Here is a 25,546-nt window from a genome sequence, read left to right on the forward strand (position 1 = left end):
TCATCATGGAAGCTCCACAAGCCTGACTTCACGCCTGACATACACGGCGAGATGGCTTTGTAGTCACCTACCCCAAGGGCCATTGCACATAGGGCCGTGGAAGTCGGATCACCGCCTGAGGCCCCAGTGAGAAGTCCTGGTGTCGGAGAGCGAGGGGCCTTGCAGTCCCAGCCACAGATCTCCCTGCTCGTCCCCTTCCGGAAGTTCCTCTGGGGGCTGCCTGTCCATTCTCAGCTTCAAGGACAGGTCACAGAGAAGTGGAGGGGAGAATTATGTTGTGACATTCTCAGAGGTGATGTTTGTGGGAGACCACATCCCCCAAGCAGGTCCGAGGAGTTGGGTGGAGCCCTCTGTAGTGGGGCCTCGGGGGGCCAGCCCAGAGGTGGACGGAAAGGCCCCATGTTCCTGGAGGCTGAACTCGAGGCCAATGAGACCCTGATGGCCAGGCTTTCTCAGTGACAAGGTTGCTTGGGCACTTAGATCCCCTCCCCAGCAGTGTTGCTCCTCATCATCCAGGTTGGGAGCCAGCCTGTTGGGTTGTGGAGGGCATGGAGGATCAGAGAGGGGAAGTGAGTTGCCCAAGGTGGCCCAGCCTGGGAGGTCTGGAGCCCAAGCCTGCGTCTCCCCAGCCAGATGCAAAAGCATCAGATGAAGTCAGTGAAGAGTCCTGATATTACTCTTAACTGAGGCCAGTGCAAGTGCCTGAAGGTTGTCTCGCTTACCATCGTCACATGTCTGAGGAGGGCTATGATCGTGCAACTTCACAGGTGAGGAAACTGAGACCCAGAGAGGTTGAGCAACTCATCCAAGGCCACACAGTGAGTGAGTGAGAAACAGGTTCGTTTGTGTTTCCTACTTGGGGCTTATTGACCCACAGACTCCAGACAGAACCCCTCCGTAGAGCAGGGGGCGGTGAAGGTACCCAGCTTGAGGCTGCAATGAGGTTATCTAGACCTGCTGGGCCAAGGTGATAAGCCTGCAGGGAGGGCTCCCCGCCCGCCCTCAGCTTAGCTACGAGGATCTGGGCCATTCTGCCTGAAAGAGGAGGAGGAAGTGGTTTTGCCCATGTGCTGTAGAAGGAAGGGGGGCAGCCAGCACACATCCGGGGCCAGTTGATCCGTTAGGCGCAGGTTCCCATATTCATGGCCCACAATGTATGTAGGGGCCCCCAAAATGTTTTTTAAAATCAGGAGGGAAAAAACAAATACAGTAATAATGAATATATAATAATGATACCGACACAGTCATAATTTTTAATGGTTTGGGTTTTGTTTTTGTTTTCTTTTACAGAAGTCGTAATGTGGACCTGTGTACACAGTGAGTGAGGGCCAGCCTGTCCAGGCTCGATGCTGCCTCAGGCCCTTTTTCTGTGCTGCTCCCTTCACCTAAAGCAGTTTGCTGCCCCCCTCCCCCCACCCCACCCCAATCAGGGTGACTCCTACCTGTCCCCAGGTTCCCTTTCCTCAGATCATTAGGTCCCTCTGGGGCGGTTCTTGCAATTCCAGTCCCCACTTCCTGACCAGTTGTTCACTTTTAAACAAGGACGTTAATAATTTCTTCCTCTTCATTGCTGGCTAATATAGATGCTGGGGTGGGCGTGGGATGGGGTGGGGGGCTGTGCCTGTCTTGGAGTCTCATCTCTCCCTGAGGATCTGGCTCACAACAGGTGCTCAATAAAGGCTTGCTGAGGTCTGGGGAGAGCGAGGGTGCCCCTCCACCTGCAGCTAGCTCAGTGGCTTTGTCAGAGTTCACACAGAGGGCCACTGGGCTTGTCCGGTCCCGCCCTGGGGCTCACCTGCTGAAGGAAACAGGAACCGCCCCAGGGCGACACCCCGCCCCGCTGACGTGTGGACCCTGAACTGAAACCTAACCTTGTGCAGGCGCAGGGCACAGCCAGAACGAAGGCCTCCCAGGGGTCTCCCAGGTATGTGCCGTGCCCCGGGTGGGGACGCCTCAGTGAACCACATGCCCCCTCCTAGGCCTGCCCCCTGCCGACTGAGGCTGCCCCCACCCCACCCCAGAACCTCAGCCCCATCCTGGCCCTTTAGAAAGGAGCCCCATCCTGGCTCCTTTCCCCGGAGCTGGGGAAAGGGCATTCCCGGCAGGGAACAGTATGGGCAACAGTGTGGAGGGGAGAAAGAGCTTGGTAATTTGGGGGAGAGCAAGGATGCTGTTAGGGCTGGAACATGGGCCATGAGGAGGTGGGGGAGACCCCAATACCAGGGTAAGGAGTTTGAAACTTAGTATGGCTTCATTCATCAGTACACTCTTCATCAGCACACACCCTGCACCCTCCTCTGTGCCTGCCCAACTCCAGGTGATGCTGTGGACCCAGAAAAATCCAAAAGAACCTAGCCCTGGTCCCAGATCCTGGGAGTCCCTAATATGGGACACACAGAACCAGACACAGACACTCCAGCTCCATGAGGCAAGGCTGGGTCTGAGGCAAGAACAGTGGGGGACGTGGGGGACAGAAAATGTCACCAGGGCTTTGTTTAGGGGAAGAGGAAGGAAAGCTCTTCCCCTAGAGAGGGGGCTTTTTTTTGCGAGGTCTTGAAGGATAAGTAGGAGGTCTCCCAGGTAGAAAAAAGAACAAGCCTGTAAACATTACCCCATGCTGGGTCATTACTGGACTCATGAATATTTATTATGTACATATAGGTGTTTTGTGCTGGTCTCAGCCTATCAATAACCAGTGGTGTGGCTGGACCAGCCCTTGTGGTTCTTATTATGATTTCAAGATGCTCTTCAGCAATAACCATCAGAAAACTTAAAAATAATGATCATAAAGGTTTTTTTATTACTTATAGGACCTGGGAATTATACAACACATGTGGGACCGCACAGCGAGATCCCAGGGAGAGAGAGCAAGCGTACATGGGTAAGTAGCCAAATGGCCAATTACTGAAATCAACCACGATCTCCCAAACACAGGAGCTTCAGTGGGGGAAGGCAGCCTGACTCTTCAGTCGTGTGGCTGGCAATGTTTATTCGAGGTTGCTCTCACTGAAGTGGATGCTTCAGCAATCAAAGCCTAAATCAGATATTCTTATTACAAAAAAGGAAAAGAACACACACTGCCAGGGCTTAACTACACCAGGTAAATATCATCATTATCCCCAAATTGCAGTAGAAAATATAGGCACAGAGAGGTTTAAGTTGACTGGCCCAAGGTCACCCAGCAGCTAAGTGGGAGAGCTGGGATTTGAACCCTGGCTGTCTGGCTCCGATTCCAGGTTCTGAACCGCTTTGTCACCCTGCTTTATTAAACACTTCTTAATAGATTTAATTTCACTTGCCCCAGAATTCCTTTGGGCCGCTCCCTGTGCTTGACATCTGTTTTCTGACAGGAGAAAGTCAATATTGACTGAGTTGGTCAACAGGTCCTTCTCTGTGGAAACAGCTTGGTAGGAAGAACCTTGTGCAATATTGAAAAATTAGACAGGGACAGTATGGGGGAGGGTAGCGCAGGGCCAGTCTGGGGACAGAATTAAGGGTGAATGTGAGGGGTCAACCCAGCAGGGCACAAGGCTTTTGCTAGCTTTCCACTGACTTTGTACTGTTTTGCAAATTGGTGCTGGTTTCTTTCTGTTTTTCTCTACTTCTAGTGCTACCTGAACTTGAAATTGTCGAGAATGAATGTGAATTAACCATCTACCTGGCACATTATAGGTCTGCCATCAGTGTCGATGGCAGAAGCAACTGTTTGGGGGCACATCTCTGTGGTGTTTAATGAAACCATGGCAACCCTTTCTGGCACCCACTGCATGTCCACTATTTCCTTCATTCACTTACCATTTTGCCATTTCCACATTCTTCTGGGGACATTGGTAGTTAATATTTAAATAAACTCAGTTCTTAAACGTAAATACATATGTTTATAAAGGGAATTTTCCAACACTTGTAGTAATGGCCTAATAAGAATAAAAGGAAAAATCCTTGGAGGATTTTTAGGAGGAATCAATGAATAAATGTGCATAAAGTGCCGGCACATAGTAGCTGCTCAAGAAACACAAGCCAGTTTCAAGCCTGTTGCTCTTTCCAGCTTGGAGGACTTCTCAAAAGAGAGACAAGGACAGAACAAAGGTGAGAGGTGGACCAGGCTTGACTCTCTCCTTCTTCCTGCCTCCAGGTGACATCATCCCCGGGAAGCCATGGCAGAGGCCAGAAAGCTGCCCCCGCCTCTGCCCCCACGACTGGACTGGTTCGTGCAGACACAGGTGGACCAGCTGACCCAAGGAGGGGTTCCTGCATGGTTCCACGGTGCCATCTCGAGACAGTGAGGACCCACACACTATCCACCCTGCCCTTCACCCTCTTTCTTTGTCTGCCTCCACCCGGGGCAGGTTTTCACTGTGGAATTCTGGGTTCAGCTCAGCTAAGTGTGTTAAGAGGGTGAAAAGAGCTCTGGAGTCCTGGGCTTGAATCCTGCCTCTTCTGTGAACTCGCTGTGTGCCCCTGGGCAAGTTACTTTCTCTCTCTGGATCTCAGTTTTCTCTATACAAGTGGCCACCAGACCTGCACTGCCAGGACCTGGCAGGCCCCCACACTCCCCGTTGTCCAAGCCAGGAACCATCAATCAATGATGGCAGGATGCAGCCTCAGAATTCTTAACACAGTGCCCTAAACAGCTGCTCTTAATACATCAGGTATACAACTAATGTGCATTGTTTGTCTCAGACTGAGCTCTGAGGAGATGAACAAACTCATGTAGTTAGTCACCCCCAGGGCCTGGCTCTGTATAAATGGAGTAAAGAACATTTATTGCGACCCATGGCATGTAGGAAATCAAGAGAATATTGTAAAAGCTGTGTTCTGCCAAAAGACATAATTGTGCGTGGTTTCTGAGTTCTCGGGCGTGCCAATAATATATGAGAGCCACACACTGCAATTTTTATATTTTCAGTAGCTCTATTAAAAGAAGCAAAAGGAAACAATTGGAATTAATTTAATCATATCTTTTATTAACCTGTTATTATCATGTCAACATGTAATCAGTACTAAAAAAACATTCATAAGACAGTATATATACATATTCCTCTACTTGTACTGTCTTTAATTAATTAATTAATTAATTTTTTATAATAAATTTTTTTTTAAATTACAGTTGACATACAATATTATTAGTTTCATATGTGCAACCTAGCGATTAGACATTTATATAACTGCCGAAGTGAGAACCCTGATAAGTCCACATAGTTATTACAATATTATTGACTATATTCCCTATTCTGTGCCATAATCTGGTGCGTATTGTATGTTGAAACCACGTCTTGCTATAGACCAGCCACACTTGAAGTGCTCAGTAACCGCTCATTTGTAGTGGGCTCTGTACTGGACAATGTGGGTCCAAATGGTGTGGCTTGTCCTATAGAAGGCCACCTTACTCTCTGTGAACCCCGGAAAATAGTAGTACTAGTCATAGTAAATGATAGTAATACAGTTGACGCTTGAACGACGCAGAGTTTCGGGGCACCAATTCCCTGTGCAGTTGAAAATCCCTATAGAACTTTGACTCCCCCAAAACTTAACTACAATTGGCCTTCAGTATCCATGGGGGACTGGTTTCAGGACACCCCATGGATACGAAAGTCTGTGGGTGCTCAAGTTCTCTATATAAAATGGCGGAGAACAATATGTGCAGTCAGCCCTCCACATCCATGGATTCCCAACCGTGGATGGAAAATCCTATACATACGGCCAATTTGTATATTTATTGAAAAAAATCCACGCATAAGTGGACCTGGCAGTTCAAACCGTGTAGTTCAAGGATCAACTACAATAACAGTGAGCCTTTGGGAGCACGTACCAGCTAGAAGTTCCCACACTTATGTTGTCCCCACATTGGCACTGGGAGTGAGGGTTTACTGGCCCCTTGAGGAAGCTGAGGTCAGAAAGGGACTGACCCTCGCCAGGGTGTCACACAGTGAATGAACAGCAGAGCTGGGTTTTGATCTCAGACGCATCTGGGAACAACTCTTGCTTTACGTGTCACACCCAAAGTTGCCTTCCTGGGGGGATTCCAGGCATTGGGAAGGCAGGCAGAGGCTGTGGCAGATGGGAGGTCAGCCCGGGGTCAAGGTCATCAGAGGCCTTCTGCCACCTCTGTGGGAACATGTCCCGGAATATCCCAAGGTCTGAAACAACCAAGAAAAAAAATGCTTTTCGGTTGTTTGCTTAGTCCTGGGCTGTCTGGTGCAGCAGGGGTCTGGGTAGTACGCTGGCTGCCTGGACCTCAGCCATCTCCCCCATGTGTGCCCTTTCAGGGAGGCAGAGGACTTGCTGGAGCCACAGCCACTGGGATCCTTTCTCATCAGGGTCAGTCATACCCACGTGGGCTACACACTCTCCTACAAGTAAGGCCTGGGCTAGGGGCCAGGGCGGGGGCAGGAGGGCGCTGGGGCTTCCATGGAGGGGGCAAGGGCTGCTTCATGCCATAAGTTCTCAGAGAGCAACTAGTGGGAAGTTCTGGCTGAAGAGTGTGCAGTGCCGCTGTGGCTGTCACCAGTCGCCTCGGGCCTGATGGTAACTGAGACTTTGCGTCTGAGAACAGGGGCTGCTGGCGGCCTGAGAGTGAGTGGCTGCTGCCCGTCTGCTCACCACCACTCTCCCTTGCAGCATCTACTTGGCAACTGTCTGGCTCCACCCGGGAGGACATGTTAGGGAAAGTCAGGGCCTTCCCGCTCCCTGAGTCCTCCAACTCTGGCCTGGCTCCCACTTAGAGGATTTCATAGTACAAACTACTTTTCAAAAGGATTCCAGACCAAAGGAATGAAAGAAAAGAAAAATCCAGTGGCCGTGTTACAGTTACCCCCGGCGGGGGGAAGCTTGGGCACTGAGTGACACAGCCCCAGGCCAGTCCTGCTACTACACATTGGGTGACCTTGGACAAGTTACTCAGTCTTTTTGTATCTTCCTTAAGTCCTCATCTCTAACATAGGAATGCTAGAATTAATTCAGTCTTGATGTGAGGATTAAAAGATACAGTAAGCACGTAGTAGGCCACTAATAAATGTATCCATTCATTAACGGAGCGCTGGGGCCTGACTCAAATTTTCATTATCATTTCTGTTGATCATTTACCCCTAGCCAGGCACTTAGCTAAGCTTTTCCTTTAGTAGCTTGTTTCGTCTTCACAAGAACTGCTGAGATCAGCCTTCGTAGCCCCGTGTGATAGATGGGGCAACTGAGACGCAGTGTGGTTAGTCACCCCCCAAGTAACATGGCTAATGAGTGGAGAAGGCTGCGTGGGAACCTGGGCAGTTGGGCTGCAGCCATTAAGGGCTGGGGGGTGGGGATGGAATGAGGGGACTGAGATGTGGGGAGTGAGATGTCCCAGCCCTGGCCGTGTTTCTACAGAGCCCAGAGCTGCTGCCGTCACTTCATGGTGAAGCTCTTGGATGATGGCAGCTTCATGATCCCTGGGGAGAACAGAGCCCATGCCTCGCTGGAGGCACTGGTCACCTTCCACCAGCAGCAGCCCATGAGGCCACACGGGGAGCTGCTGAAGCAGCCCTGTGGGCAGGTAAGCGTTGGGACTCTGGTGGGGTGGGACGTAGCTGCCCTCCCAGGGGCCAAGTCCCCCAGACTCATGTTGCTTCCACCCGTCCCTTTCAGCCTCTTGTGGACTCTGTCCTTCTCATGGTCCCTGGCCCCAGCTCCACCCCTCCTGGTCCTTGCCTGCCCCCCAGCTGATTTTTCACAAGGATTCACGTGCAGGGTATAACCTTGGCTGATCTATAATAGCATATTTCCTTATAAGCTTCAGTGGGTGGGGTCTAGTCCTCAGAAGCTGCTGTGGGCGGGGCAGGTTTCCTTATAAGGATCAGTGGGTGGGGTCCTCAGAAGTTACTGTGAGAAAGGCACACTTCCTAATAAGGGTTTGCAGGCATGTCCAAGGCCCATATACGTTTCTGTGGGCGGGGCCTAGGCCCTGAGAAGCACCTGTTGGAGGGACATGCTTCCTTACAAGGTTTGTAGGTGGAGCAGCCCTAAATACCAAGGTCTGGGGACCCCAGTCCCATCCCTGACCCCTCCTTGGGGCTGAGTGCAGGTCCCCTCTGCCCCACAGAAGGATCCAGCAAACGTGGACTATGAAGAGCTCTTCCTTTACTCCAGTGCCTTGGCTGAGGAAGCTGCCAGCCCAGCCCACAGCCCCAGCGAACATCAGAGTCCTTCCTCCCGACCTGTGGCTGCACCCAAGGAGGTATGTGACAGACAGTTGGTACCTCCTACCTGGGAGAGGGGCAGTGGCAGAGCCGGCCAACAGCTGCCAGAGGAGACTTTCTAGGGTGAAGATTATGTCCTGTAGCTCCAAGCTTAAAACCTTCCAGCGATTTCCCAAGGCACCGCGATGAAAATCCTAACTGTGACTTCAGCTCCTCCTCCTGCCCATCACCAGCTCCGCTTCAGCCCCTCTGCCGTCCCTTCTGTTGTTCAGACACGTCAAGCTAACCTCAGGGCCTTTGCACATGCTGTGTGCTCTGCCTCTAGATTTCCCATGCTTGGCTTCTTCCTTCAGTTCTTCAAGTGTCTCCCTGCCATCTCTAGATCTAAAATTGGTGCCCCTGCCTTCTCCACCACATCACCCTGCTTATCTGTAACAGAGCACTCCTTGAAATTTGAAAGTCTTGTTCATCTATGGGTTTTCATGTTTCCTGTCTGCCTATCCCCTCAGTTATCACCCCTTAAGGGCGAGAGACTTGGGGTATTTATCCTTCAACTTCCGTCAATCAATGGTCAAGCGCTATTCCTCAGAGATTTTGATTCTTTGGTACTTCTGGTCTGCCATATGGACACAGTGGGCACTGGTGGCCAGAGAAGGCCCTCAGGCAGAGTCCCCAGGGCCAGCATTTGGGAGTAGAGCTGGGGACACTGACGTGCTCAGGGCAAAGGGGATATGGTTGGGCCATCAACAGCATCTGCCACACATGAAACCCAAGATTTGGTCTGAACAACCAGGTAGATTAGGGGTCAGCAAACTATGGCCTGAGGGCCACATCCGGTCTACTGCCTGTTTCTGTATGGCCCACGAGCTAAGCATGGCATTGAAAAAAATCAGAAAAAAAAAAATTATTTCATGGCCTGTGAAAATCAGATGAAACTCAGACATCTGTGTCCATAAAGTTTTATTAGAATGTGGGGCCACTCGCTTGACAACAGCAGAGCTGAGTAATGAGACAGAGACTGTATGGCCTGCAATGCAGAAAATATTTGCTCCCTGGCCCTTTAGAGACAAGGTTTGCCGTTTACTGAGATGGGAAGGATGGGCCATGAGATTAGTTTTGGGGGTTCACACGGGGATGGTTGTCGGCCCCAAGGCATATGGGTGGGACCCAGATCCCAATTTCTGGGGCAGATTCAGAGCTCTGGTGGGCGTGTTGGCTACAGGCCTCATCTACTCTCGGTTTCAGGCCTCTGCAAAACCAGTCCTGCTCCATCGGCCAAAGGAAAGGAAGCCATCGGCAGAGATGGGCAGAGTACCCACGGAGGAAACCACTTCCTCCTGCCCTCCAAAGCCCCCTCTTGAAGAGGCCTGCCACAAACTCTGGAAGAACCTCAAGACGCTCCCTCAGACTGGCAAGAAGGTCCAGCAGCAGTTGAAATCCCACCTGGCAGCCGTGAGCTTGTCACAGCTCCGGGACTCCAGGAAACTGGAGGTGACTCATGACTCAGGAGCCGAGGCAGGTGACGTGGCTAGAGACGGTAACATCTGCACACACCCCTCTGTGGCCACCTCGCTCACAAGCCCCTCACAGCCCCAGGTTCTAAGAGACAAAAAGGACTCCTCCAGGAGGGACTCAAGTTCGGCAAGCTGGAGCGAGGAGACCCTGAGGGCCAGAGGTTGGCACCAGGTGGTTGTGAGGGCCCTGTCCTCACAGGTGTCCAAACCGGAGCCGAGGGGGTTTGCAGAACCCCAAGAGGACTGGCTCCCCGAGGAGTACCGTCCACCGCCACCCTTTGCCCCTGGATACTGCTAGAAAAGAAGTTCGCCCTGGCTCTGGGATCCTTGTGGTAAGGGGCTGCTCACACCTGGACCCCCTGTTCTTTACCCACTAGCCCTCTAGACCCTGAGAAACCCAATAAAGACATTGCTTGAGTCCGCTCCTGCAATTGCCAATGGGGTTATCTGAATCACAATAATCAGCTACAGCAGGGTCTGGGGCACCTATTTCCATTACACCGCTGAGGAGGCCCATCAGGTAGGCTCTTTCTGCACATATTAAAGAAGAGACCGAGGGTCAGAGAGGAGGAGAGGCATGGCCGGTTACACGGCTGTGGGGTGGAGGGTGTCCGAGCCGGGACTGGAAGTCAGGTCATTTGGAGCCCTTTCCTCACAGCCCCTGTACTGGGCTCCACCCCAGTATGTCCTGGCCATGCCTTCCTCCAGGCTTCTCGTGCAAACAAAGGAGATGAGACACGTGGAAGGCTTAACGCACAGCAGACACTCCCGGACACCAACATCAGCTTTAGGAGAAGCATCTGTGTCATTTGCTTTAAAAGGGAGAGAGGGCCCAGGGCCATGGTTGGGGAGAGCTCAGGGGGGAAGCCTGGATCACAGGGCTGTGTGACCTTTGGCAAGTCACTAGACCTCTCTGGGCCTGTTTCCTCATCTAGAAAACGGGGAGAAGAGCAGTCCCTCTTTCTCAGGATGAAGCAGCAGGATGTGCAGAAAACCTGGAGCTTTGGTGCACAGTGGGCACTTAATAAATGGGGGTTAGGATGGGAGTGGGTTCTCTAGAAATGATACACAGTGGGAATGTCTGGGAAGGTCCCTGAGGCTGCTCTCAGCTGCAGGAATGACTGTTCTTTGGGGCCATAGATGGGGCCCCGTGGCGTGACCGCTGGTGGAATGGGTGTGGGGCTTCCCAAATCCACAAAGTATAAAGGTCTGGGATCTGGGGTGAGCCGGGCCTGGGGTCAAGTCTGCCTCTGCAGATGACTTGAGGTGTGGCCTTGGGTAAGTCACTCTGTTCCCTCTGAATGAAGTGTGACTGGTCCTTGGCCAGCCCTGCTGGGATGTCACAGGCAGCCAATGTGATGGCAGAGGGGCAGGCGGTTTAATTAACTGTAAAGTACTATGCCTGCCTCAGTGAATGACATTCCTGCCAACCCCTCAGAGGTCTCCCCGGCAGCGTGAATGAATCAGCAAGGAGTTAAGCCTTCAGTCCCTTTGAGGAATTCCGGGATTGAGGGGAAAGGGGCCTCGAGCAGTTGGGGATAGGGTTTGGTCTTGGGGGGCCGTAGGGTAGGACGGCATGGGCCTCATCTCCACACCTCATCTTTGCCCACTGAGACCCACACCGAAACACCCAGCCCTCACAGTAGAGAGAGATCTAAGTCAGCCTCTTCCTTGTACAAACAAGCCGATAGTGGCCCAGAGAGGGTGCAGCCACACCCAGGGTCACGCAGGGAGGGCAGAGATGAGATCCCAGGCCTCTTCCCTCCCCTCTGCCAGGTTTAAGTGGAAAACATGTCGTCCCAGGAGGTGTGACTCAGTGATGTGTGTTTATTCCCAGAGCCCAGATTCCATGGTGGGGAGAGGTGTCACCCTACCCTCCTCTGGCCCGGCTCTTCCTCCTTGGTGTCTTCAGATGCGGATGTGGAAGGTGCTGTGCGCAAAGAGGAACGGAGTCAGTGTCATCAGGCAGAGGGCAACCCCTGCATCCTCCTCCCCTACACTCCAGCCGGGAGTCTCCGAGGCAGGTCAGGAGCCACGTGGGGAGATGGCCTCCCCCGCCCCCCGCAAGAAGCCCCAGGCTGTAGATCTCCTGAGTCCCCCAGCGGTTGGGAGCACATCTCTTTGGATCAAAGTTTATATTCTGGACTTGCTGTGGGACTCTGAGTGAGTGCCTGCCCCTCTCTGTGCCTCAGTTTACTCCCTTATGAAATGAGGATAATAGCTGTCTCTCCTTCATTGGGCTATATTGAGGGCGGAAAGTGGGACACACAGAGGGTGCTCCATCATCCTGGTTCTCATTCTTTGTGTCTCCATCTGCTAGGAGACCAGCCTTGCTTATCCAGGGTAGAGGAAAGAGGTCCTTTGTGCAGGCAAGGACACCACCATACTAACAGCCAACCCAGCAACCACAGCACACAATTATTGAGCACCAACTGCATGCCAGGCACTGCTCTAAATTCATTCCATGTACTAACTCGGAGGTCAGTCAACTTTTTTCTGGAAAAGGCCAAATAGTTGATATTTCCAACTTGGCACAACTCAACCCTGCCTTGTAGTCCGAAAGCAGCCACAGACAATGCAGACACGAATGGGCATGGCTGTGTGCCAGTAAAACTATTGATGGACCTGGAAATATCAATTTCACATCACTTTCAAGTATCGTGGAGTATTATTATTCTTTGATTTTTTCCCCCCAACCATTTAAAAATATAATTTAAAAACTATTCTTGGGAAGTACAAAACCAGGTGGCGGGCCACCCCCTATACTAACTCATGTAACCCTCACTATCCAACATACAGTGGGGGGCTCTGAGTCTCCCTAGGGTTGCCAAGTACAGTTGTGCAGTCTGTTCACTGCAAAATGTTCAAGCAAGGGAGGACTGAAGTTCAGCCATGTTCTACTCCCCCAAAGAGCTGTGACCACCCACAGGAGGTGCCCATGGGGTCCCTAATTGTCCCCATTTTAAAGATGCAGGCGATTTTAAAGACTGAGGCCAGGGAGGTTGCGCAAGTTCCCCAAGGTCACAAATGAATGAACAAAGGAGCTTTGACAAACCAAGTCTGTGAACTCAGATCCCTTCTCACACGTGGAAATGGATTGTGCAAGGCGGCAGGGCGGCAGAGTGTCACCTGAGGAAGTCGGGTGCCCGCAGGATCATGTTCTGGAAGTCGTCCAGGGACAGCCGCCCGTCGTGGTCCCCGTCGGCCTCATCCAGCACCTTTTCGCACACCAGGCTCACCTCCTCAGCGCTCAGCTCCCCCCGTGTCAGCTTGGTCACCGTCTGTTCCAGGTCCCACATACAGATGTAGTCGTCCTCGTTGAAGTCTGAGCAGGAGGATGGATGGGGATGTGGGGTGGGCAGCACAGGAGGAAGGGTGACTGGGCCAGGGTGGGCATACCTTGTCCCCATATAACAGAGGAGGAAACTGAGGCCCTGGAGGGAACCCAAGACCCTGGGGGAGAAGCTGGGTCTTGCTTTTGAATTGGGCTGGGACAAGTTCATTCATCCATTTAACAAGTATTTATTATTGAGTACCTACTATGTGCCAGGCATCATGACGACCGTTATTCATTCATTCATTCATTCTCTCACTCAACAAGTATTCATCGAGTGCCTATTGAGTGCCAGGCACTGTGATAAATTTTTATTAATTCAACAAGTATTTATTGAACACCTACTATGTGCCAGACCTAAGAGACAGATGGTGAACCAAACAGACACTTACTGCCCTGGGTCTCCTCAGAGAGAAAGTCGATAAAAAGTGAACAGATCAATGAACAAGAAATTAAGCAGCATTGCTCCATGCTAGGAGAGAAATAGGAAGGGGGTGGGGAATGACTGGGGTGGGGGCCACTTTTGACCTAAACTTCGAGGTAGGAAGGAGCCAGGGGAGAGGTGTTCTGGGCAGATAGAGGCAGAGGTCTGGAGACAGAAAGAATTTGGTGTGTTGGAGGAAGAGTGTGGCTAGAATGGAGTGAGCAAGGAGATGAGGTCGGGAGGTAGGGTGGAGAAAAAGGCCAAGCTGGGCCTCGAAGCCCTTGGGGAGACACTGTGACAGCAGAGCAGCCCCTAGCCCGAGGCCTGGTCTTGTTCCCACTCTTTACCCCACACTCCCCAACCCAGGGTCCTGCACGCACCATAGATTTTAAAAGCATAGTAAGCTTTGAGGTCACGGGGAGCCATTTCGCTCATCACAGAAAACATATCCAGGAAGTTGTCCAAGGTCATGTGGCCGTCCCCATCCTCGGAGAAGACCTGGGCAATCCTCTGGCGGAACGGGTTGTCCTGGGAACAGGAAGAAGGGAGGCCATCCCTGGCCAGGGTCTCAGGGGCTCCATGGGGTCTCACTCTCAGCACCCACCTTCCCGGGAACCTCCAAGTAACCCCCACGAGACTCCCTCCCTCCCATGGTCCCTGGACAGAACTTCAGACAACTCCACTCTCTGTCCCTGTGGTCTGGGTGGTGTTGACCCCACTTCCATCTGCAGCGGCAGCCACAAGACCTGGGTGAGGCCAATCAGAGACTTCCATTTACCTGGCAACCGTGATTGGCTCTAGGATAGGCACATGACTCAAACTAGCCAATTGGAGGCTGCCCTGGGAGGTTTTCTGAAGAAATTGGGATGGAGGGACCTGCTTTCTGATGGTTGTAGAGCTGACAGGAGGAAACCTGGGGCCTCTGAGGGCTCCATCCACTACCTCAAATGCCATACACACTGCCTGAAAATGAGGCCTCTTCCTAGGAGCTGAGAGATGGAAAGAGATTCTCAGAGACCCTGGTTTCAGCCATACCTGATGCTAGCCCTGCCTCTGGATTTTTTGCTCATGCGATCTAATCCATTGCGTCCCTTTTGAGTAAGCTTTTTGTCCCTTGTGATACAATAATCTCTAGGCACAGTCACTCACTCCACAAGTCCCCTTCAAACCATGTGTTGAACATTAGCAGCTCGTACGATGAAAAGAACTAACGTTCCCTGAGTACTTGCCATACAACAAACCCTGTGCTAAGCATGATCTCATCTCATCTTCCCAACAACCCAGGGTTTGAATCCTGTCTCTGTCATGTTCTGGCTTCATGGCCATGAACAAGTGTCTTGACCTCTCTGTACTTCAGTTTTCTCGTCTGCAAAATGGGAATCATTGCACCTCATTGGCATGCAGCAAAGGAATTCTAGTGTTTTCCCCCTGCCTGCCCCATGACCCGGCCATACCTTCAGCTCAGGCATGCTGCCGATGAGCTCGTAGGGCACCTTCACATCAGGGCAGTTGGTATAGTCGAGGGGGACAAGCTGGGGGGCCAGGTCCTGGTAGCGATAGAAGAGCCTAGTGTAGGGAGGGAAATACCAGGAAGTGCTGGGAGGTGGGAGGGAGGGGACTTGTCCCTCTTCTCTCACTCTTGCAGCTACTCACTCCACACTGAAGGATATTGGGTCCCTAAGAGCCATCAGTCCTGGGCCCAGCCTTCAGGCACACAGAGCAACACACAGGCACCTCTATCTCCCTGGGGACAAAGCCAAGGTAGACAGACAGTCCCAGAGCTTGGGGACACCAGACTCGGAGAAGCAAGCCAGACAGGATGAAGGACTTCCTGGAAGAGGGGTCATTGGAGCTGGGTTTGGAAGCATGACTAGGAGCTCACCAGGCAAATGGGCTTGACAGAAGGGAGAGTGCGTAGGGCGAGATCATTTCACAATAAGCATTGAGAGAATCTGAACCGACCTATGAATCTCTGGACGTCATCACTTTGTCAGCAAGACCATGTTTTTAAAGACCCTCCTCCTCATTTTCCCTCTCCCCCTCCATAATGGGAGGCAGGATTCCCTCAATGAGGCAGAGCAGAGACAAAGGCTAATATTCAGGCTTTTCAAAAGGGTAACTGAAAGGCATTTTGGAAAACACCAAATGCCATACCCACTACCTCGACTGGGAGGCCAGCTCTGAACTATGATGCACTCACCTGGTGACACCATTCCTTCATTGGGCCCCTGAGCAACACCCTAATAGAGATTTTCCTTGATGACCTAATAGAGAAGTCCCCACGCTGCTAGAGACTGTCTCAGAAGGGGACAGGAGCCTTTGGGTCATACGGTGACTAGGTACTCAAGGAAGGGAGTATCTGGAATCCGGTCTTGACCACCGGATGGGTCCCCTCCAGGGACAGCCCGAGTTTGAGGTGCTGTACGGCCTTGAGCAAGTCCCTCTTCTCCTTTGAGCCTCAGTTAGTCTGTCTGACAAGCGAGAAGCTTGGGATAGACGAAATATCCGCCCTCAAACTCGTTGGGACTCATCCCATCTGCAGAGTTGGGGTCAGCCTCCCCTGTCTGAGCCTCAGTTTCCCCATCAGTAATTCGATCATCATAGCCGGGGTGACCCTGCGAGCTGTCTTCGCCCAGACAATGGGGCTCACTGGTGAAAGGTGTGCCCATCAATAATGGATGTCCGTTGCCCACACAATTGGGCCCTTGGCCCCGATCACTCTGCAGCCGAACCCTGGCCAGCTTGGGTTTCACAGCTCCAAGTTCCTGGGTCAGGGCCTCTGGACAATGGCTCCCTGGGCCAAGTGATGATGTGGGATACCCATTTATGTCTGTCTCGCTCACACCAGGGACCTGAAACAGCCTCAGGGCGCCTCCCTGTACCCTCCCCTTGACGTCAACCCCATAGCCCAGAGCTGCCTCTTGACTCTGCAGCTGTGCCCCCAGCCTCTAGTCTCAGCCTCTTCACACAGGCCTGGGGGGTGGGATCCTTCTAACATGCTGACCTGTCTCTCCCCTGCTCACACACTCTCCATGACTCCCTGCCACCCTTGGGAGAAAATCCAAGCTCGTCAGCCTACAGGCGAGACAATAAGATCAGATGTGGCTTCTCAGCCGCCCCATCTCTGCCTCTGTCCACTGACCATTAGCTCTCTAACTGCCACGAAGCATTGGCCCTTGTCAAATTCCAAACATCCTCCAATACCGTATAGAAAGCTGTTTCCGGGTCTTCCTCCCTTCCTCCCCAGACTGACCTCATGATTTCCTTCCTCGTGAAGAAGGTACAGTCCTGGGGAGAGAGACATTGGCTTGGCCCAGCCCCTACCCGGGCTTCCTCTCCCCACCTCCCCCTGCTCATCTCTGCCGATGCCACACACAGAGCTGCACCAGGAACCCTTGCTGACTGCCCACCCAGGACCAAGGGATGCTGCCCCCATTCCTCAGGCCAGGAAACCAAAGCTGCCCCACACATTACTCCCACCTGATACGCTTCCAGCTGCTCATGAGTAAAGACTGTCTGCTTGTTGCCCATGATGAAGGCCACCGCCAGGAACAGGCTCCTGAAGCCCCCAGGCTCCTCAGGGCCACACGGTTGCCAGGCTGCCACGCACCAGTGTCTAGGCAAATCTCCCTGCCCTGGCTGTCACCCGCCCACCCGCCCCATCACCCCAAGCCTGGGTGAGACTCAAGTTACAGCCAAGCTCTCTGGCCAACAGTCTGAGTATGTCCACGGCCACCAGGGCAAGAAGAAAGTCTGTGGGAGGTCACAGAGCCTCAGACCACATCTGCCATCACCAGGTGGGCTTGGGGGGAGGGGGCACCTTCCAGAGACAGGCATTATGGTGGAGAGGCTTCAAGCATATTCCAGCTCAAATACTAGTTCTCTACCCACTAGCTGTGTGGCCCCAGGCAAGTCACCTGACCTCTCTGAGCCTCATTTTGTAAGATGGAAATTATTTTTGTACCTACTTCATAGAGTTGTTCTGAGATCTAATGAGGGCATTAATGCAACCAAAAAATTGGACTTATTAATCACTGGGCATAAAGTTTCAGTTAAACAAGATGAAAAACTTGTACAACATTGTACCTGTCATCAACATTAATGTAGTGTACACTTAACAATTTCTGAAGACAATAGATCTCATGTTAAGTGTTCTTGCCACAATCAAATAAAATTACAAAACATGCAACTATCATATGACCCGGCACTTGCACTCTTGCGCAGTCCCAGAGAAATGAAAATTTATGTTCATACAAAAACCTGTAATGAATGTCTTATTCATAATAGCCTCAAATGGGAAACACCTCATATGACATTTCCCCTTAGAACATTAATTATCAGTGGAAGTAATATTACCCCAAAGGAGACAAAAAATTGGTTCAGGGTGGGGACAAGAAAACCTTAGATATTTCAATGGTTTCTGGCCCTTCAAAGCTCTACCCTCCCTGATAAAATCTTATTCATCAGTATTTAACTTTTCTTATTAAGTGAATTTAAGTTAAAGTGTTCTCTTTAGGTGTTGATAATGAAAAAAAGGTTGAGAAATACTGTCTTAAATGTTTGTAAAATATTGATGCATCTACGATGGATGGCTTCATAGTGTCGTGACAAAAGCAGGGATGGAACACTCAGCATAGGTTGGATTCCAGTTTGTGCCTCAGTTCCTCTAATAAAATCAGGATGGTTTATGTAACAAGGTGGCTGTGAGAGTAAATGAGATGATCCATGTAAATCCATATAAAGTATTAGCTGTTGTTTTCATCACCCCCATTTTATGAGGAAAGGGAAGCTCAAAGACTTCAAGCCACTTGCTCCAGGGCACACAGTCTTGGAAGCGCTGTAGACGAGCTCCAAAATTGCTGGGTTGGCTGGGGAGAAGAGATTTCTCCACTTGAGTTTCTCCTGTGTCCCTCTCTGAGGAGTTGATTCTACCATGGATGGACCCATGAGGAAGCTGGCACAGGCTGGCAGTCCCCCATGGTTCTCTGTTGGCATTCTCATCCAATTCTGAAATGCTAAAAGGTGAGACTTTGGCTGGAGAATTGGGCAGCCGCTTGCTGCCCCCTGCAGGTAGAACTGGGAAATGCAGGCACCGAGCCCTCCTTGGTCCAGTGTCGTCTAGATTTGGGGATGCTTGCTTTTTCTACCTCCTTCATCCCCTACCTTTCCCACCACCACCCTGCCCAAGTCCCTGGTACAATTTGGGCAACAGTACAAATTAAAATGCGTATTAACCATTGAACCGTCAAAATATGGCAATAAAAAAGAACAGGCTATCCAAATACATGCAAAACACTCAAAAAAGCGTTGGGTGTTAAGAATTGGAGTTTGTCAAATTGGTTTCAATTGTCTAGAGGAACCCAAAAGCGGAGAAACCATAAGTGGGGCCCAAAGCCGGAAGTGTGGCACAGGGTGCAGAGTGGCCCATAGCGCCTGACTCTGCAGGCTCAGCCCTCAACCCGGAAGTGTGGCCAAGGACGCATGCGCAACGCCTAGCTGGGCCACTCAAGACCAAGGGAGGCAGGCGTTCTTCCGGAAACAGTGAACAGGAAGTGTGGCAGTTTACCTGGCGAACTGCAGACAGGCGTCATGGCGTCCTACGAGCAGGTCCAAAAGGGGCCCTTGAAGCTGAAAGGCGTTGCAGAGGTCGGCGTGACCAAGCGGTGAGTCCCGAAAGCCCATCGTCTGCCCCGTAAGCCTTTTTCCGACACCCCGGGCTCTTGCTCTCTGGCCGCCCTCACTCCATCTTCTGTTTTCCCTCCCAGGAAGAAGAAAAAGAAGGACAAAGACCAGGCGAAACTCCTGGAAGCGATGGGAACGAGCAAAAAGAACGAGGAGGAGAAGCGGCGCGGTCTGGACAAGCGGACCCCGGCCCAGGCGGCCTTCGAGAAGATGCAGGAGAAGCGGGTGAGGCGGGTGGAAAGGCTGGGGATGCCCCGCGCCGCGGGCCTGGGTCTCCGGGGTGGGTGCTTAGGAAAAGCCCGGAGACTCGGAACCGGGACAGTCCCGGGATGCTTGGAGGAGGGCGAGCGGTCAGAAATGATCTTAATTCCGGGGGAAAGATGCTGAGCAAGAGGAAGAGTCCGCGTCTGAGGGAGCTCGGACAACGGGAAGGACCTTCAGCCCGAGGGGACAGCAGAGGGGAGAGCTAGAGATGGCGTTGAAAGGAGCCAGAGCTGGAGACCGGGTTTGTCGCTCCTTTGCCCTGTGACACTGGGCCAGTGACTCATCTTCTTTCCGTGCCCCAGTTTCCTCATCTGTAGGGGTCAAGATACGTACTTTTTCCTAAAAGGAATGGGAGCTTTGTGATGGCATGTAAAGCATTTGTCACTAGGTCTGGTATAAAGTCATTGCTCAGTTGATGTTAGCTGTTGATGTTAAATGGTCGTGCTCCCTGCTGTAAGTGTCCACAAACTCTGTTCCCGTGACGACTTCGTTGGCAGATTCAAATATGTTGTTTTTAAGTGTCTGTTATTTTTCTAAATATCGATAAATGTGGGTGGTGGGGCATAGGAGGGGGCAACGTTAGATAAGCTTGGCCCGTTACGCTGGGGGGAGGGACTAATAGGTCTCAACTGAGGGCCATTTTGTCCCCCTACTTCCCTTCCCAAGAAGACATTTGGCAATGTTTGGAGACATTTTTCTTTGTCATAACTCAGGAGGGGAGCTGCTAGCATCTAGTGGGTGGAGGTCAGAATGCTACTCAACATTCTGCAGTGCTCAAGATAGTGCCCCTACAGGGAAGAACGCAGTACCCAAAATGTCAAAGCACCAGGCTGAAAAACTCTAATCTTGGTCTGGGTGATGCCGTCAAGTGACATGGGGAAAATTGTACTTATTGCTCTCAGGCTTAATTCAGTAGTACAGAGAGAGAGAGAGAGAGAGAGAGAGAGAGATGAGAAGCACTGTCTTTTGGGTTCCAGTCTTGGTGGTGTAACTCTGGGCAAGTTGGCTAAGCTCCCACACCTCAGTTTCTTCATCAGGAAAGTGGGGCTTAAGTCCCTACCTCGTAAGTTTTTGGTGAGGATTTAACAAGTGAATGTACTTAAGTCCCTTCCCACAGTTATAATCAGAGGCAGGCTTGGGCTATAACTCCTGGAGCAGGAATGGAGTGGGGAAGAGGCTAATGCAACCTACAGTGCGATTAATAGTGGCTTCTTAGAGGTGGGCAGTAATAGTGGAAGCTATGGAAGGTATCGAATTTGGGATAGATTTGGAAGGAAGGACAGCAGGATCAGCTGATGGATTGCGTGTTGCGTGTGGGCTGGGAAAGAAGAATCAAGGATGACCAAGATTTTGGGCAGGAGAAGCTGGGTGAAGGAAGGTGCCATTTACTGAGATAGGAAGGACTGTGGGTGAAGCAGGTTTCTAAAGGGAGGGATCAAGACCTTGGTTTTAGAGAAGTCAACTTTGAGGTCCCTTTTAGTAATCCAAGTGGAGAATTCTCGTGGAGCGTTTGATTTCTGAATCTGCAGTTTAGTGGAGAGATCTGAGCCCCAGATAAACATCGGGGAGTTGCTGTAGAACTGGATGACCTCCTCTGAGGAGCAACAGTGACAGAGAAAAGGTATAAGGTCTGACCTCTGGTGATTAGAAGGTGGCAGAGAAGAAATTGCAAAGGATCATGGGAAGGAGGAAAATCAGGAGAGTGTGTATCCTTAGGAGCCGAGTGGAGAAAGTTTTGGGGAGAAGGAATTGATCAGCCGTATCATATCCTGCCAAGAGGTCTTGTGGGGTGAGCTCTGAGAGCCCTTTGTTGGCATTTGGAATGAGGAGGAAGAAAGGCTGATTCTTTCTTCAATAAATGTAATATTGTATGTCAACTATAATTAAAAATAAAATTTAAAAGGAAAGCTGGATTAGAGTGGATCCATGAGAGGGTGGGGAAACGCAGAGGTGGAAACCAGGAATAGAAGTGACTCTTAGAAGATTTACTCTCTAGGGGAACAGAAAAATGGGTCCCTTGGAACTGGAGGTGGTAGAAGGTCAAGGGAAAATTTTTGTTCTTGGCATTTAAAACGAGCAGTGCTCTTGCAGGTTTTGTTTGACCGAGGAGAGAGAGAGGAGGGGCGGATGAGAGAGAAGGAAGAAGGTGTGGGCAAAAGCTAGGTACAGTTGGGCAATGCAGATTCCCTTGTGGAAGGTGTTTCATCGAGTGCAGGGAGCATGAAGGCTGGAGCGAGTGCAGGGCCCTTGGGGTACAGCCCTGGCCTGGAGGAAGGGATCAGGCCATCAGCTGATGTGCACTCTGGTCCTTATTTTCTGTGTGTGTGAAGTGGAGATGGTGACAGCACCCAAGATACCCTGTGAACCTGATTCATGGAGTTAGGGAGAGGGAAGGCAGAGCCCCACCAAGGGCCTGGCATTGGTGACAGCTGGTGAGGTCAGCGCGGCCTCTTGTTGAGAGACATGAGCCTCACGTAGCAGGAAGAGAGGCAGGGACAGACACTTGAGAGGGAGGGTCAGCCGGTGGGAGCTGACTGGAAGCAGAAGGAGATCAGGCAGCAAAGGAGATGAGGGACAGGGAGGAGCAGCCAGGTGGCAGCTGACAGTATTATCTTATGTGTTTGTAGATTGACCAGGCTCGGCTAGGTGGTTCTGCTGACCTTACTTAGAGTTGGTGCAGTCAGACAGCAGCTGGGGCTGGAGGCCGAACTAGACTGAAACATCCAAGATGGCTTTGCTGTCACATGTCCGATGCCTCAGTGTTCCTTCCATGGCCTCTTTCCCCATATGTCACTTCCAGGTCCTTTCTTTCCACTAAGGTCATCAGACTTCCTGCATGATGGCTGGCTTCCAGGGGCACAAAGCAAAAGATGCTAGCTTTCCTTACGGCTTCAGCACAGCACTGACACTACATTCCGTTAAGTAAACTGAGACACAGGGCCAGCCCAGAGTCAGTGTGGCAGATAACTGCGCAAGGCCATGAAACCAGGTAGTGCAGCTTCTGGGTGTACAGGGTGGGGTGGGCCACCAAAGAGAGGCGAGCGGTTTACTCGTCATCCAGTTACTAAGGGTAGAGCCAGGTATGGCCCCAGGTCTGTGTGGCTCTGCATCCCACGCTCCTAACTCTTAGCCAGGTACGTTCAGGTGTTGGGAATGAGGGGTGGGACAGGTTGTGGTGATGCTGGATGCATAGTCCAGAGTCACTTGTGAAGGGGATTTGGATCTTGCAGCCCTCCTGGCAGTGTCACTCAAGCATCTACTATGTGCCAGGTCCTTTCCTCATTTTTCATCCTTCCTCAAACCCCATCTGGGACTTTTTTTTCCTGCAAAATGAGATTTCTGTCAATTGCCCAAGGAAGCAGGAAGCACTTGTACAGCTCCCAGCAGAGTCTAGTCGGTGCTAGTACATTTCCTGCCACTCAGACCAAAGGGCAGCTGACCTGGGTTTCTGGGGGAATGTGTTGTAGCCAAAGGTCTGGTCTGTCGGACCAGCCTGAGTGCAGCGGAGGGAACTGAGACCTCCAGCTGTTTTAGGTGTGAGAACCAGGCCGGCTAGGGCTCGCATCTTCCATCTTGTGCTGGTCTGGGCTGTATTGAACACATGACTCACCTGCATTTCTCTCCTCTTTTCAGCAAATGGAAAGGATCCTGAAGAAAGCATCCAAAACCCACAAGCAAAGAGTTGAGGTAAGTCACGTGCCCAGTGCTGAAGGCTGAACCATGTAAGTCCCAGCTGGGCCCAGGCAGAGGATCCGATGGAATGTCAGCCAGGAGGGGGTTTACCCAACCTCTTTGGGGTCCTTGAAGAGAGATGCCAGCGTTCTGACTGCGATAAGGCCTGGCAGGGTGGCTCTGAGAGGAGAGGGCTCACCGAGGGGAGGCAGGGTGTGGAGTAGTGCGGGTGGTAGTGCTCCATATCGCTGCGTGGTGCTGTGCTGATGCGGGCTTTCTCTTCGGCTTCCCTAGGACTTTAACAGACACTTGGATACGCTCACAGAGCACTATGACATTCCCAAAGTCAGCTGGACGAAGTAGCCTCCCCACCTGGGCTATGGAGTGACACCTTGGGGAAACAAGGTCAAGTTGGGTTCTATTTGGTGCCTTTGGTATTTTTTAGAAACATTCTTTTATACACACCATGGCGTCTCCTGCTGAGACAGTGCTTTTCAAAGCAGTGTGCCCTCATTCTGGAACTTGATTAAAGTAAGACTATCCTTTTGGTCTATGTTAGTTTCTCAAGAGCACATTGAAGATGAAACTTTGTAGTTTGGACTGGAAATTATTGAGAATTTACCCAGAGATTAAGGTTATTTCTGTTGCATCTAACTCATTTTGACATCCAGCCAGCTATCTTTGCCTGGATGAAACTGACTTCAGAGGAGAAGGAGCTGCAACGTGCAGACTCGCATGGAGCCCTGCATGTGGGGCCCGGCATATGTTGCCCTTTTGAGCTCCCTCTAGCTTGGGGCTTATGCTGTTCCATCCAGGGCCCAGGGAAGCCACTTGCAGCTTGGTGGCCTTCAGATTGCTTCCTCAGCCACCTGGCCAGGGAGAATAACCACCCAAGGCAAGGATGGAACAAATGCCTTGTCCCTTTCTGAGCTGAGCTGGTGGCTGGCATGCAGCCTGTTCCCCCAGTATCCCCATTCCAGACATGTCCAGTGGGTGTTGCCATGGCAGACATTGCCAATCGAGTACCATATTCTTTGTAATGGAACCCGGACACTGCCTGCCTCACTACCCTCAACCCTGGGCTCCAAGTAGCCCCGTTTATTCATAGTTGGCACATACATAATACCTATGTGGCATTCCTGGCCTAAGGACACCTCTTGGTGACGGGACCAGGGCAGAGCCTTAGCACAGACAGACATGGGTGCATTCAAAGGGGAGGACCCAACTTCCAGTGCTGGAGAGCCAGGATCTGTGAGGGACTGTATGTCCCCACTGCATGAGAATCAGACTGCATATGCTCCTGGGACAAATGGTCTCTGTTGATAATAGATCTAAAAGAATAACAAAGTCAGAAGAGAAAATCTGAAGTATTGGTTTTGCAGCTCTAACATGTGAACTGCAGAATAAAACAAAAACCAGTTATTAAATATAAGTCTGAGTGTCTTAATTATAGGCTGTTTATCACTAGAAACACTGCCTTTGAATTTATTGCACATGAAAAATATGCGTACTACAAAACCACTGTTTGCCCTCAATTTGGAGAAAATTGGATGACATGTTTCCACCTGTGGTTCGAAACCCACCTAAAAGACATGACATACTCTCATTAGCAGTGGGTCCTTTGGGCAGACTCCCCCATTGCCTCGTGGAAAGTCATATTCAGATCTTTTCTGTTCATGAGCCAGCAGTCGGGGTCTGTGAGCATGACGTGCTGTGGAAAGTCAGTATGGTAGAAGATAAATATTCCAATTCTCCCTGCCTAACAAACCGCTCCAAAACGGGTGTAGTTTAAAAACCATAGGATTTCTCTCTTCACTATTCTGTGGGTTGGTTGTGCTCAGCCAAGTGGTTCTTCTGCTCCATGTGGAGTTTAGTTCATTTGTGTAGCTGGGTCGACTTGCCCAGAGCCAGAAAGTCCAAGATGGCATCTCATTCTCCAGAATCTCTCCCCACACAGGCTATTTCATTGCTCAACCCAAGTCACATCAAACTCAGTCTGGGCGGGAACTACTCTAGGGCATGAACAACAGGAGACATGGTTTATTGGGAGCCATCACTGTTACAGCCTACCACAGTGGCTCTCAAATTCGGATATGTTAGACTTGGGGAGCATTAAAAACCACTGACACTGCCTGGAGTGGGGTTCAGTCATTGAGAGTTTTCAGAGCTCCCCAGGTGACCCTAATATACAGCAAACTTTGAGAAACCCTGATCTACCACAGTAAAGTCTTTTCTGAGATGTTGCAGAGGCTAAATCTGGCTTATACATTAAATATAAATGCCAAGGGTGAAATTCAGATGTGGCTCTGAATTTCCCCACATAAGGAGCAAAGGACGTTACAAGTAATTTATGTGTGAAGTGTTTACTGTGACAGTCCTCTTGGCATGTAGGAGTCTGATTCCTCAAAAGACGTTTGTCCACCCAGCCCCTGTGATACCTAGTATTAAATATCTAAACGCCCAGAGCAAGCTTGAAAATGTTCCATAA

General features: G+C 51.1%; 3 protein-coding genes across 5 annotated transcripts; 2 read left to right on the top strand and 1 right to left on the bottom strand.

Annotated features, from left to right (window-relative positions):
• Positions 1–1,539: 1,539 nt before the first annotated feature.
• HSH2D (hematopoietic SH2 domain containing) lies at positions 1,540–11,657 on the top strand. 2 transcript variants are annotated; one of them, XM_033134103.1, is made up of 8 exons: positions 1,540–1,924; positions 2,811–2,881; positions 4,133–4,279; positions 6,267–6,356; positions 7,360–7,525; positions 8,072–8,206; positions 9,414–10,014; positions 11,520–11,657. In XM_033134103.1, exons 3-7 carry the CDS (start codon positions 4,155–4,157, stop codon positions 9,978–9,980), a joined length of 1,083 nt encoding a protein of 360 aa, XP_032989994.1. In that variant the 5' UTR covers positions 1,540–1,924; positions 2,811–2,881; positions 4,133–4,154; the 3' UTR covers positions 9,981–10,014; positions 11,520–11,657. The 2 variants fall into 2 exon arrangements, with proteins under 2 accessions (XP_032989994.1, XP_032989993.1); XM_033134102.1 differs by lacking the exon at positions 11,520–11,657 and having other exon boundaries at positions 1,541–1,924; positions 9,414–10,123.
• CIB3 (calcium and integrin binding family member 3) lies at positions 11,490–17,121 on the bottom strand. Its single transcript, XM_033134106.1, has 6 exons — positions 16,921–17,121; positions 16,694–16,728; positions 14,895–15,006; positions 13,821–13,968; positions 12,812–13,007; positions 11,490–11,612 (listed from the first exon to the last, which is right to left on the bottom strand). Exons 1-6 carry the CDS (start codon positions 16,969–16,971, stop codon positions 11,591–11,593), a joined length of 564 nt encoding a protein of 187 aa, XP_032989997.1. The 5' UTR covers positions 16,972–17,121; the 3' UTR covers positions 11,490–11,590.
• A 1,821-nt stretch (positions 17,122–18,942) lies between these two features.
• FAM32A (family with sequence similarity 32 member A) lies at positions 18,943–23,611 on the top strand. 2 transcript variants are annotated; one of them, XM_033135225.1, is made up of 4 exons: positions 18,943–19,103; positions 19,206–19,347; positions 23,020–23,073; positions 23,353–23,611. In XM_033135225.1, exons 1-4 carry the CDS (start codon positions 19,030–19,032, stop codon positions 23,419–23,421), a joined length of 339 nt encoding a protein of 112 aa, XP_032991116.1. In that variant the 5' UTR covers positions 18,943–19,029; the 3' UTR covers positions 23,422–23,611. The 2 variants fall into 2 exon arrangements, with proteins under 2 accessions (XP_032991116.1, XP_032991117.1); XM_033135226.1 differs by lacking the exons at positions 23,020–23,073; positions 23,353–23,611 and adding an exon at positions 19,503–19,909.
• The last annotated feature ends 1,935 nt before the right edge of the window (positions 23,612–25,546 follow it).

The sequence above is a fragment of the Rhinolophus ferrumequinum genome, chromosome 18, assembly GCF_004115265.2.
Source record: "Rhinolophus ferrumequinum isolate MPI-CBG mRhiFer1 chromosome 18, mRhiFer1_v1.p, whole genome shotgun sequence".
Taxonomy (NCBI): Eukaryota; Metazoa; Chordata; class Mammalia; order Chiroptera; family Rhinolophidae; genus Rhinolophus; species Rhinolophus ferrumequinum.